General features: G+C 38.9%; 2 protein-coding genes and 1 long non-coding RNA gene across 3 annotated transcripts in view; all 3 read right to left on the reverse strand.

Moving 5' to 3' along the window:
• Positions 1 to 386, reverse strand: part of lrp5 (low density lipoprotein receptor-related protein 5) — a 37,478-nt gene extending 37,092 nt beyond the window's left edge. The window contains exon 1 of the mRNA XM_079743544.1: positions 166 to 386. Coding sequence (XP_079599670.1) covers positions 166 to 253 — 88 coding nt within the window. The 5' untranslated portion in view covers positions 254 to 386. The remainder of the gene's footprint in view (positions 1 to 165) is intronic.
• Positions 387 to 4,470: 4,084 nt separating this feature from the next.
• LOC307080372 lies at positions 4,471 to 8,429 on the reverse strand. Its single transcript, XR_013812084.1, has 3 exons — positions 8,265 to 8,429; positions 7,191 to 7,482; positions 4,471 to 5,356 (listed from the first exon to the last, which is right to left on the reverse strand). It is a non-coding gene; the product is annotated as an uncharacterized lncRNA (long non-coding RNA).
• A 4,224-nt stretch (positions 8,430 to 12,653) lies between these two features.
• The window catches only part of ric8a (RIC8 guanine nucleotide exchange factor A), a gene marked incomplete at both ends in the record, with an annotated part of 10,931 nt that continues 9,470 nt past the window's right edge, over positions 12,654 to 14,114 (reverse strand). Inside the window, 2 exons of the mRNA XM_079743857.1 lie at positions 12,654 to 12,798; positions 13,728 to 13,847. Coding sequence (XP_079599983.1) covers positions 12,654 to 12,798; positions 13,728 to 13,847 — 265 coding nt within the window. The remainder of the gene's footprint in view (positions 12,799 to 13,727; positions 13,848 to 14,114) is intronic.

Below are 14,114 nucleotides of genomic sequence, written 5' to 3' on the forward strand. Positions count from 1 at the left end.
TTTCACAACACATATTTTGATATCTTTGCAGGTAGGTAGGCTTACAAAAAGGTTATTATCCGCACAAAATCCCAGCACTACTTCCAAGTGTCTCCGAGGGCTCCATGTTCTGTTACCATCGTGTGGATACCTTCGAAGGGTGCCCGAACAAACAAGTCAACCTACCGTGAACTATCCACACCAAGCAACTCCAAAGCAACACCAATTCCTTTAGTAAAATTCCCATTGCAAGTCGTCTCCACCTTAAATCCATATTTGGGACTCCATAATGAGCGTGGTCTACTCCTTGAGAAAGGTGTATAGTAGTCCACTCCGCTGTGAATGCTTCTCCAAAGTTTTATTGTAAGAATCCCAGCGATACTTTTTGTTCCGCCGACTCGCGCTACTTCGTACTCCAGGCTGAGTGACGACCCAGTGTACTACATAACGGCAGGCGGAACTGACGTCTATGGCATGCCATTTTAGCTTCGGCCCCAAACTTTATTCGCCCTATCCCAAGTCCAGAAGCTTTACTCAGTGGAAGAATTACACTTAAGTTGGTTAAGGTTTTTATTCAAGACAGAAGATACATCATTATTACAATTGAGAGTTCCATTTTTACTAGTAATAAGTTAATAACATATGTTACCAATCAAGTAAATGGAAAATGATCCTCTGTTGTCTTCACTACAATCGTTTTTTTTTTATTAAGGTAATCTAAATATCTCCATTCATAGACTTTTATTACCAAACATTTGAGGTTGAAATGATTGTCACCAAACAAAATTAATGTTACTCAGTAACATTAATTATAAGACGTATATTTTTATCTTTTTATGATATTTTTTATGTCGATCCCAATGGACATGACATTAGCAATAAAAGATATAGGACTCTGCAATTGAACCTGCATGATGATGATTATTATAAAAAATATAAAGCAATACTGCTAATAATAATAATGATAAGGATTGTTATTATTATTATTATGATCAAAGAGGATAATCTGTCCTGTATTTTTATCCACATATTTTAAATGCCTAAATCCCTTTTGGCGCCAACTAGTGGTTGAAGAAAGTCCACCCTTCAAATTACCTCATGCACTTTCCTACCTCAGTATCAATGATGACTTCTGATAGCCTCTGTAATTATCTGTTAATACCTGATCATCACAATCTGTGTGTGTGGGTGGGTGTGTGTGTGTGTGTGTGTGTGTGTGTGTGTGTGTGTGTGTGTGTGTGTGTGTGTGTGTGTGTGTGTGTGTGTGCGTGTGGGTTTGTGTGAGGCCAGCGCTGAGTTTTAGCTCTAGGTAATAAATTGATAGATATATGGTTTCTATTACTTGCAACCACATAAGTGGTTACAATGTTGACATGGTCTATGCATAGAAGTATATAAAAACTGGGAAGAGGTGTGCGGGTACGACATAATACCTCTCTTTAACTATACATCTGACAGTATAACACTATCTTCTGGGATTAGTCAAGTAAACAGTCATGTGTCCAATAGGGACATGTGAGGTGTAAATAGTGCTGCATAATGCTGAGTCGTACTAATTATTGGATGCATGGCTTGGAACAGAAAAAGGCCATTCACTAAATTAATGTTGTAGTTAATTAGAGGGTCAATGCCCAGGAAACCAATGACTGGATTTCAGCATTCCGGTAAAAAACATCTCTTCAGCTTGGAGCATGCCTTTGCTATTTCCAGCAAGATTGCCCTGGAGGAAACAGAAGCTCAAAACGTATAGACAGAATCATCTGTCTAAACCCTCTTTGGGTGAATGGGCTACAACCTAAATAAGTCTTCCTGAAGGTATGCCGATGAAGATTTTTGCCACTTTGTGTCAATATTAGCAGCAAGCATCTCAAACTATCAAGCCTAAAGACATACTTCCAATAAAATCCTTAAAGAATCCTTAAAAATTAGCTGCAAGTAAAATGATATGCATAAGCCAAATTTTCGGAGAAAGCATCTGGCCATTTCAGACAAAATCAATCTGAAACATCGGTCAACGGTGCAATTGCACAGGAAAGCATGTCTAATGTAACGAAATATCACAAAAAGACAGGATTCTCATAATTTATTTTTTGGCAAATTAACATCTTTCAATAGTGCATTAACACAATGTCAGTTGTTATGGAAATATTAGGACTTCAAGGAACTAACTGGGCCATCAAACATAATTCAATAGTGAACACATGTGCCAGTGTCCATGATCTTGGACATTTGCGTTTACATTTGCGAACATGAGCAAATCTTAGAATGTGAGTTCCAAGTAATATTAACAAAGTCAAAATCCTAGCAAAAACACAATTTGGCAGATGACAGGAAGAATAAATCACACCTGATTTGTAATGTCTGAAAACTTCACACGCAGAAATATAGTGACCTTTTTTTCCGAGCAGTATCAATAGTTGCAAATTAAACTTGAACAACCCACATAAACATACTTTCACACACACACACTCAGTCTTCACACCAGTATATCAATGTTCTTACATGGTACATGCAGAATATCAAACACCAGTTGATCAGAAACAGACCATCACTCAGACACCAAGCTCACTTTTCTGTATTGCGAAGATCTACAAATACTCAAGAATCCATAACATTAATGAATGATGGCTGTTATTCCTCTGGCTCCACAATGATCTGCTTCAGCCAAACTTTGGCGATGGCCCATGTGGAAGACTTAAGTGTACGGTATATCAATGAGAAGATGAAAGGGCATTTTATTCATCTTGGAATCAGAGAGAATCAAATGCACTTAATGATTCCATTTGTGTTTTCTGGTTTGGGGAACTGTTTTTCATGGATACAATAACTCAAGGCAAATAAAAAGTGAATATTGAATGTGTAAAATTATACAACAAAACAAAAATGTAAACAAAGGGATTTCAGTCAGAGCTGGGGACATCGTCAGAATTACACAAGCTACATTCATTTACAACGTTCCTGCAAATAATAATTAAGCTTGCTCTATAATGTAAATTTCCTTTGGTGCATATTATAAACATTTTGAAGTTAGTAAACAAGTTCATAAACTAGATTCTAAACAGAATCATATAATGGCTTGCAAGTGTCCAGGCTGGAATGCAGTATTTGAAATGGTTAAAGGAAAAGCCTTTGCTTAATGTTCAATGAAATACAAAACCCAGTCAGAAATGTTGGTGTACATGTCCACAATACATAATTATGAATTCCGGTAAATATAGCTCTAGTGCATTACCAAAAATAAAGTGGTTCAAATGTTACACTCTGATATATAGAGATACAATGAATAGCAAAACCAGACCAAACAACAGAATGGAAGACTCTGGAGGGAATCAATTGAAATGAACAGACGGATGCAAATAATAAATGGCGAGACGTTACATTTGCATAAGCCCCTTAAACTTAATCAACCGATACAATCTTCCACATGGTGTTCCATCCCTCTCTGTCCCGTCTCCATCCAGACCAGACATACTATGGCTACGAAAAACACAAGGCGCGCACATACACTGCTAGTGTGCAAGAGACGGTAAAACAAACTATTTCCTCAGTTGGCATCAATACCTTTTAAGGCTCAAACATCCTTCTCGAAAAATACTTGCAGTTTTCTATCTTGAATCATTGCAGAAGTGCAAATAATTCCTTACACTTAATCATTTTTACGATATACATTTTCTGCAGCTGGTCGTGTGGATGAAAGACACATTTCAAATTGTATCCTCTACCAAACAACCATTACATCAGGGTTTAAGTCACCACTAACCTTCAATATCCATCCCATAAAAATAGAAAACAATTGAAGCAAATGTATAATCAATGTAAACAAAATGAATTGTAGTTGTAGTTGTATGCAAGGTCTTTTTTGCGGTCCAGCACTTAAAACCTTTACACAGGCCAAATTCAAACCCGTGTATCAAGGCACCAGTTACTACATCGACTATTGTCTGCACTTGTCCAAAACAATTTAATTTAAACTTTAAACATTACCCTCAGTTACTTCTTCCATGTTGTAATATAGAGGTCACCCCCCAAAAACCCTACTGTTCAATCAATGCTGCTGCCTCTCAAATGTATTCGATGCGTGTGATCTTCTGGAAAGAAAAATGGAAAGGGATCCACAATGCACTCATATCATGTATATGCCTTGTAAATCTGGGGTAGGAAGACAATGAACCCAGTTCCTGAGGAAACCTTAGCCAGCTCTTCCTTGCTGAAGTTCTCTCAGCCCTCTTCAGCTCCTAGTAGCATCACCCCATTCCCCATTCTCACACACCAGAGTCAGTGTACATGCCGTTGATCAGGTAGTCCACCTGTGTGTAGTCTTTCCTGCGGTAGCTCTCAAAGGCCTGCACCACAAACAACGCCACTGTGACTACAAAGAAGAGCAGGCCGAACAGCAAGACGGCCAGTAGAGAAGCAGTGTCTGCCAGATGGAAAACAATTGCAGCCGAGATGGTGCTAACATCACTACGAGCAGCAGCCGTAGTAGTAGTAGTAGCAGTTGAAGTAGTAGTAGAAGAAGTGGAAGTAGACAACTCAACAGGGGCCCCGGTAGTCACTGAGGTCTTGGTTTCTAGGGCTGAAGGAGGAGACGGTGAGGCTGGTGGCTGGGGGTTCCTCTCACCTGTGGAAGTCATGGTTGTCGTTGTGGTAGATGGAGTAGTGGTTGTTGTTGTCTGTACTGGCACTGCTGTTGGGGCTGATGTGGTTTGGCGTTGTGTTAATGCAGTGGGCATGGTGCTAGATGCAGTTAATCCTGGCTGTGACCAAGATTCAGCAGTGCTGGTGGGCGCTACAGGTACGGCTGGCCTAGAAGTGACAGTCGCAGCGGTGGTGCTAGATTTATTGCTAGCGTCTTCTGTAATGGGATCACGTGCATAGTCAGGGCCTTTTGAAAGATGGAGAGAACCGGCTGACAAATTGGACCTGGGAATCGGGGAAGGCGATGTGGAGGCTTGGTCCGGCAGGTGTTTCACTATAGATTCACTTGTTTGGGTAATATGAGCAACTGGTTTGGTGGCTGGTTTGGGTGATGACACAGACGTTGTAGATTCTTTTGGGGGGTCAATCGGTTGTAGAGCATCACTGAGGTAAATTTCTTCGGTTGATGGGTTTGGTGGTTGGTTTATTGTTTTGTCTAGTAGTTTAGTGCCATTCGATGGATTGTTGAAGACTGTGAGATTGTTGGGCGGAGAGAAGACAGAAGTTTCCTTGCCTTGGGAGAGGATGGTTCCTTGTTTCAAAGACGTTTGGTCATTGGGCTCTGACACGGTAAGTCCATCTGTTACTCTTGAAGAGGAAGGGGACATGGAGTTGCTAGAGCTGGAATTAGAGATACCGCTGGCCTGCTTTGTGATGTTGTTGGGGAGAGCCTCCCCACCTGAACAGAGAACAATAAAATGTTGGCATTAGAATTATGCATCATTAAAGGAGTATGGATGTGCAGAGCACAATGATAATTCATTTATAATAGAACTCAGAACGCAGTTTTGTGTTCTTTAACTCTAATTGAATGGCATTCTGAAATTATTAAAACATAATCAATTTAATTAGGATAAATTTTAAATCAATTAAAATTAACTCATGTCACCATTATATTAGTTAAGACTAGTTTGAAAAAAACTAGTTACATTATTAATTATGTGGCGGAGAAAATGTGGCAAGTATGCACTCTCAATGATCTTCCAATATGTGTCAAAAAAAGTACCAAAAATGCTTGCTGCATACCAGTGGCGGATTCAGAATGTATTTTATGGGTGGGCCTAGGAATATCTGGATGGGCCTTGGCTTTTTCAAAGATTAAACAAATATATATATATATATATATATATATATATATATATATATAAAATCATGAAGTGGAGAGAACGTGCAGATCGGTAGTACATTTTAATATGCCTTTTACTCATGTCAGAATATCACATAATAAAAACACAAATCCAACACTGCACAGCTCACGTTATAGTGACTACAACCCGAACATGAATATGGACCAAACAAATCGAATGAATTAATATTCCGAAAAAAACGTTCAGAAACAGCAATAATGCCACGGCGGGCCAGCATACTAGGTTTCGAGTTGAAAAAGTTGATTATGTCATCATAAGTGACATAAAAAAAGAGAGCTGTTTAGCCATTGCTAATTGAGGCTGCAGTCTGATGGTGCACGAAACCGCCATCCGCTGTCTGCGTCGACCATGATGTTGCGTAAAGACGTCACTGGACAGAACTAATGAGTACGAGAGGGGTTTCTGAATATTATTATTTTTTGGTAGCTACTGTAAATATTTTAAATTATAAATGTATTCAAGAAAAAAAACTATATTGTATAAGAAAAGACAATTAAACATTAAAAAATATATATATATTTTTTTTTTCCATGAATCTGATTGGGTGGGCCCACTGTCAATCTGGGTGGGCCTGTACCAACCAGGCCCACCCGTAGATCCGCCCCTGCTGCATACTGGAATGTTACCGGCAATGGTATGTACAGACTTGTGTTTCCACACACACACACACACACACACACACACACACACACACACACACACACACACACACTTGAAAGATACCTCCACCACTGGGCAATGTGATTAAGAGGAAAACACCAACAAAACAAATGGTTCTGGTTCTTCATAAAAGATATAGTACACTGAGACACCTCCCCATATATCTTATTTTCTCATCTTCCACAACCCAGCCACTACAATCCAAAAGAAAGCTCTCTGTACGTGCAGGTATGTGAAATCAAACGGTTCTTGCAGCTGTTTTCCTTTAAGAAAACCGAAACAATGTGGGTTCTGTTAAACTATGAAAAAGTGCATCTTTTTATAGAACACCTGTCTATTAAACTGACAATCATCACCGATACAACCACTTTGTTGTTTGGCTTCCATTGTACATAAAAGTGGGACCCATAATAACTTCCATGACCTGAAACCTTTTGTTTGAATAAAATGTGATTCAAACAGTGGTCAACCTGTTTATCACAGAACGTGGCAAAGTTTGTTTTTTTAATTTGAGTAACAACAGCCAGGCAACCTATGGTACAGCTGGAATTGCATAATACATTGCACCACTTAAACTCCTCATCACTTACCTATCCATTAATAAATATTATTACATTTAAATATGCTGGATCCTGGTTTATATTATCCTTAATCACAGACAAGAAAAGAGTCATTAGGTAATCAATTCCCACATAATGCACTTACTTGGCGTGACAGAATTTCCCAATTTTGGTTCCTCTCTGGCTACTGCTTTGCAGAGGGAGGTTTCTGGGAAAAGCATCAGTAGCGGGAAGGAGAAGAAAAGGAGGAGGACTGGAGGTGGCAGGAGTAGGGAGGGATATGAAGACATAATGGTGGAGTTGGGGAACACATACACCCACGCACACACACATACATACACCCACGACAACCAAACACCCTTACATATAGAGCTGTCCAAGAGCACAACACACATTCACAGTGATTGTACAGTAAAATGAATAACTGTACAAGTCACCTGCATTCAGGGGAAAACAGGGGATCATGGAGCAGCGGAGGGAGAGAGAAGATAACACCACAATTAATCAATTGCAAAAAAGCATAAAAAAAGCATAAAGCATAAATGTTTGACACGATCCCAATTTGGGGAAATCAGTCATACGCCATCAAATTGTGATAGTTTGATATGGTTGGAAAACGGACGACAATGACTTCGAACGCAACGTTGCAGTAAAGTTTTGGAGACTAAAGCTATATGTGTTCCAAATAACTAACTTTGCAAATCTCCCACTAGTGAAATTATGTTTGTATGGGCCTAAAATGAGACGTGTATGTAAATAACGATACAATTCCAAGAATAATAGGCTTCAGGAGATGTCTTGCAGCCCTCCCTAAATGTAAACAACGAAACGTGCCAACGTGGAAGACAACTAACCTAGCTTACACCCTAGCGGCACTTCATTCTGCATTATGCTAGTTCAGTTCACATTTAGTTAACTTAACTCTGGGCCATCTTCTATCAACCACTAATGCGGTTACTTTATTATCACATTTAAAGTTATTCGTTAGCGTGAGCAAACGACTGACGATACCAAACGATGCTCAATGTGACAGCTATAATGCTAAGCTAATACAGTTTGCCATTCCTCATTGAACAGAAGTCAATAAGCATTTTAAATTAACTCAGTTCACTGTTTCTTTATTAGCGTGAACATCGTCCGAGCAGTGAAGTAAGCGCTAAAACGGAAACACAGCTAGCTACTTCCCTCATTTCATCACACTAGCAGTTTCGTGACTTACCAGTTCTGGACCGCTGCTGTCTTCTTTTCACACATTTAGAAGACCAAGCGTAAAGTTCTCTGTCCCGGATTCTTATAAACAGATCTACCACCAAGTATGTGGCTATGTTGTTCAGAGTGTCACCGTATAACTGGTGACCAGTTCAAGCGAGGACAGAAGAGCAAGTGACTGTGCTGGACAGATTAGCTTGCACTACAATGTTTTACCAGGAGATGGTGGCAAGATCCACCGAGATGAATCCGACTGCCAATAACAATTTGTTCAAATAAAGTTCGAAAGAATTTGTGATCAGATTGTCATCCGATGTCAATAGATAGACTAAACTAATAATATCGATAGCAAAAGCTATATATGATGTAGACTTACAATTTAATATAATTTATCATATTAATTAGTTTGCTTATTTTTGCTCTCCTTCAAATTTAAATTCAAAAAAGCTTTATTGGCATAGGAAACAAACGTTTACATTGGAGGTAAAATAAAAAAATAGGAGGTCTAAATATAAAACGTTAAATACAGAATATATATACTTATCAAATAGTAGAATATTAAATTAAATATATATGGTTAATAAGACGATACAACAAGTCTATGAGCATTATAAACAGACCTCAAGATGTCTCTCTCTCTCTCTCTCTCTCTCTCTCTCTCTCTCTCTCTCTCTCTCTCTCTCTCTCTCTCTCTCTCTCTCTCTCTCTCTCTCTCTCTCTCTCTCTCTCTCTCTCTCTCTCTCTCTCTCTCTCTCTCTCTCTCTCTCTCTCTCTCTCTCTTACACACTCTTTCACACACTCTCTCACACACTCTCTCACACACTTTCACTTAGCCAGTCCATAATCTTATTTGACGGCGGACGCGTCAACACCCTTGCAACATGGCAACTTTGAATTTCTCTGTTACACTTTTAAAACGTTCAGTGACCAACTTGGTCCAGAGGGCCAATCTGTATTCTAAACCTGCCAAACACCACATTTCAGCTGGGGTAAGTGTAATGTCTATTGCCTGTTGCCTGAGGGGCGAAGTCAAGCACGCTATGCGTAGCAGTACCGATATTGATTATATATTAATCCAAACTGGTGACTCATATCGTTTAAAAAAAGTGTTTTTGTCCATAGTGGTCGATATCCTACGTTTCTGCGTAGTGTTGCATACCTCAAGGCTATCTGAGGACAGCACAAAAAAATCTTCGCAGACTGCGTAGCTCGTGCGCGGTCTGTAGGCCTATTCAGAAATAGCACCCTGCTATCATGACTCCTTGCGACACAAGTGCGGTCGACCATTATTAATCTCGATTCTCACACGTAGGTCGACACGACCAAGAAGAACAATAATTAAATAAACCGTGCGCATCAAAATGTTGATTAATTTAATCTAGGCATATGCCTACATTAAATCGGTAATTTATTAGTTATTATGAATTACATTCATGGTCCTATTTTAAAGAACATTACCAGGTGACTTGGGTTTATGATTACAGTTCCTAGAGAACGCTGCCCACTTGAACTTGTGCCAAGTTTCTATGACCTTGCTTTGCCTTGCTTGGTTTGCTTTGGGCAGATAAACTAAACGTAGGTGTAGGCTATGCTAAACCTATACGTTTTATGTCAGATATGTGTAACTCCTTTTATTTCATTCGTTCGTTGTATTTTTAAATGCATCAATACTGCCCTGCCAACAAACAACCTCTTATACTTTCGTATGTAACAACAAAGGTCAAATTAACAGCATAGCCTACACATTGTCACTGACCAAAGTGATTTAAAACATTCAAATTCCAAACATGTGTTAAATAACAATAGTGTGGCTTGCTTTGCAACCACACTACAGAAAGATAATATGTCAAGGATATGACGAAACAAATAGTTTCTTTACCCACTGATTTGACAAACATATCTTCACAACTTATCATGGCTTTAACACAGTTGATCACAAGACTGCTTTCTCGTAGCCTTTTTAGCCTAATTTTACCACTGAGCCCTTTTTAATTGGATTGTCAACAGAGTGCTGAGGATAGCACCCTAAAACAATCTAGTCAAGTGTTTGGTTGGCACAGTGATGTTGCTACTTGTTATCAACTGTTATCCACCAACCAACTGTCACTCAAAGCCTTCTGCAAGTGCTGCAGTGTCAGTTCACAGACAACACAAAATAAACCTCTTTCCACAGTATCGGAAGAAATTCATATTTCTGAATTTTTTTGAAATATGTTGAAATAGTGTCAATTATAATTTGTAATTATAATTGACACAATTTCACATGCGGGGTGACACTATTAGTCGCTTAATCCATGCAATTCAAGAATTCATGGATCATTATAAAATTAATACTTGTTTCTTGCTTGACAGATAAAGCAAAATATTGCAGACCTCCCTTTGCACTCTGGTAACATGTGACCAGCATTTACTCTAATTTAGAAATATTTCTAAATGACTAAATGATGAATCAATGTATATGAAAATATGCATAGCCCTAGTGATATAAACATCTCTGTGTGCATGTCCTCCCTGCAGGAGCAGGCCATAGCTATGACCGTCATGGTGGTCACTATCCTGGGCCCCTCTGGCTGGATCCTGGCTCACCTGGAGGACTACAAGAAGAAAGACTAGAGCCCAGCGGGGGTGGACGGCCGGCTGGGAGGGAGGGAGGGAGGGACCAAGCAGAACACCCGGAGGGGAAACCAGCGCTAGTTGCAGCCCTACCACCCAGGCTTGTCCTTCCTGCCTGTGTATCTGAAGGAAGAAGATTGAAGTGGACCTTTGGTGGTTTCCCTTTATCATGCCACACTCTGTGTCACCCTATTAACAATCATGTAATAAATAACTTAGCTCGGTTCTGCCTTGTAATTATTCTGCTCCCCTTGTGGATGTTGCATTTGTTCTTGTTTGTCTAAGGCCCTGGTGACGTATAATTATTTCTTCGTACAAGGGAAAAAAATAGTCAATAAAAGGGATTTTTTTTTTCTTCATATAGTATTATGAGGAGGGCCCCTTATAGTGCTGACATAATACCTTTATATAAAGTTCATAATAGAAGCTAGTCATAAATGTTGACCTATAATTTTGGTCAAGTTCATTTAAGGCAATATCAAAAATCGAAATATCAAACATTTCTGTATGGCTTTATAAATCTTTTTTTTTTCCTTAATCGCCGACTGGATGATCAATAAAAAACTTTTGTCCGTTTGACAGTTGCAGCAAAAATTAATAGTTTCTAATGTGTTTATTCAGAAACTAGCAAAACCGGTAAAAGAGAGAGATAAAAAGTGTTTTACCTGTTAACCAAGAGACCCCTGTCCACTGTCCAACTATCTAAATCACCAAGATGCGCAAATGCAAAACAACCTTTGAATCCTACTATTCCAGTCAATATTCACACACTTGAATAGTGCACTGACTTAATAATGTTCTGTTTAAAAGACAGACATACAGACTATAGACCATAGCATGGTAACCATCTTGTAAAAAATGACGGACAAAATTTTAATATGAAGTTTTTACTTTAAATACATCCCACATTGGTTTGTTAGGTAAGTTGCTGAGGAAAAAATTACAATGACCATATCAATGGTTAAATATAAATGATCTTTAAACATTCTTTCATTCTCATTCTGCATATGCAACACATTTCCATTACAACTAAAATACAATATTTCTCGCTCTATGTTAAAAAAAAGATTGTGATGCCACATATCCATGAGGAAAAATACTTACTAAAATACTATCTAAATATAGTTTAATATAATAAAATATGAATAAAGCTAATACATTTTGCACAAAACCTGTTAAGTTACACAGAGCATTAACAGACCTTTAAAAGGTTTTTTAGAACAGATTCATGTGTCAACTCATAGATTTAGGATATAGGATAAAGTACTGTTCAAAATATTAAAGGTACAGTAGATTCCAAAATATTGCATGGGTTATGGCTGATTCAATATTTATCATTTTACAAGTAGAATGTATCTCAAATGATCAATGTGTGCATGTTCATGTAATTTTCTATCCTGGTGGTTTCATAACCCAACATATCACTCATGCCGTGGGGACCAACATTAGTTAAATTAAAGGCTTGTCATGAATTGTTCAATTACTAACAGTGGTGTTGATGTATGCCAATAGAGAAATGGATGACCAGTCCTGAAACATGACTGGTCCTCTGGAGGGGAAAAAAGTCAGGTTTAGATTTATGAGCAAGCTTTGGCTTTTCAAAGTCATTTTTATGTTCAAATCTATTTATCATGAATGTAGCAGTTCAAATCATGTCTCAAACCCTTCAGAAAGGTTGGATCCCATCAAGCCCCTTTCAGTGGTCCTCACGATGTGATAAAAACGGCTGTGGGTGAGTGAGTGAGCATCTGTGCATGCGTTTTCATGTGCGTCCTAAGTGTGTTGACTAATTGCCCTCATCGCTGTCTGAGCCAGGTGGTTGGGTCCGGGGCTGGACATGTGGATTGTGGACCAGCCTTTGCATGTCATCCTGGTTCAATTCAGTTATCCGACCATCCACTCCCAGCTGCATCGGCTGAATGATATTGTTCCTGTAGAGTCACCGACCAATTGAGCAACACATAGAGAGATTAGAGAAGTGATTCAATCAATACAATTGACATTGTCAAAAACGTATCCAATAAAAGTAAAGAATAAAGCGGGTCAATGCTAATCTGAGTATTTCATAGGCAACACTTGTTTAAGAAGAAAATTGCGATGAAATTAAAACACATTCAACCACATATAATCAATCGGCTAATGTGGAGGTGAGTGTGGTTCGGTGCTGTCTGGGGCAGAGAGAAGATGGGTGTGGCTTTTGACATCGAACTAGAAGACAGGTAATGTGCGGCAGGTGTTGTTAATTACTATAACCTGCCCTCTCTTTAAAACAGAGCAAGAGATGGATCCAAGGGGGGGGGAAAGTGAGGTCGGACAGAGTGTGAGATATTATTTGTGTCAAGGTTAAATAAGCTGAAGCCGTGTTTTTAGTTACAACTATTCATAATATGACCAAACCACTTGACCAGCTGGTTCTCTGTCACACCACACCACTGCTCAGTGGGAGCCCAAACAGGCAACCCTAAGACTGGAAGGGGAATGCTGAGGCAGCTGGCAATGGGAGTGAGTTTTAACCTGGAGGACACCTCTCACACATACACAATAGGAATGGACAGAGTAGTCCAGATAAAGGCAAATGTAGTTAAATTTGATGCTGGAAATTGAAATTGTATGAGAGAGGTCTGAGACTCATAATAATTCCTTTACAACTATCATGGAATGCCTCCCCTAAACTCAAATCATTGTTATTAATGTTATGTACTGTGGCCCTGGATCAAATCTGCCAAGGTTGTATAGAGCATGGGCATTCTACTCTTGGAAAGGTCGACTTAACATCTAGCTGTATGTGTCGCAATTTCTTCCAATGGTTATTCATTGTGTGCGTGCGTGTGTGTGTGTGTGAGATAGCGTTTGTGTTTACCTGGACAGTTTGTCAAACATGCTGACCAGCTTCATGGCTTCATACTCCTTCTGTTCCTCTGTCATTCCCTCCATGGGGTTGGACTGTTCCTCTTCAACCACGCCCGTCACTGGGTTGATTCTGGAGAGAATGGAAGAGAATATGTCACCTATGACATATACTTTTTTGGGGGGGTTTTAATTTTTTTAAAAAATTTTTAGGATTATGAGTTACTGCCTGGAGATCAGCAAGTTGTTTGTATTTATTTTTCTTTTACAATTCAATAGTTAAACAAAGATCTTATAATATCAATTAATCTCAACATACTGTATAGGCCTGGCCTAAAGGAAAGAGAAGTTAATATGTTGACTGCTTCCAATATCGTGTGTTTCATACTATAAAATGATT

The sequence above is a fragment of the Pollachius pollachius genome, assembly GCF_949987615.1.
Source record: "Pollachius pollachius genome assembly, chromosome: 9".
Classification (NCBI taxonomy): Eukaryota; Metazoa; Chordata; class Actinopteri; order Gadiformes; family Gadidae; genus Pollachius; species Pollachius pollachius.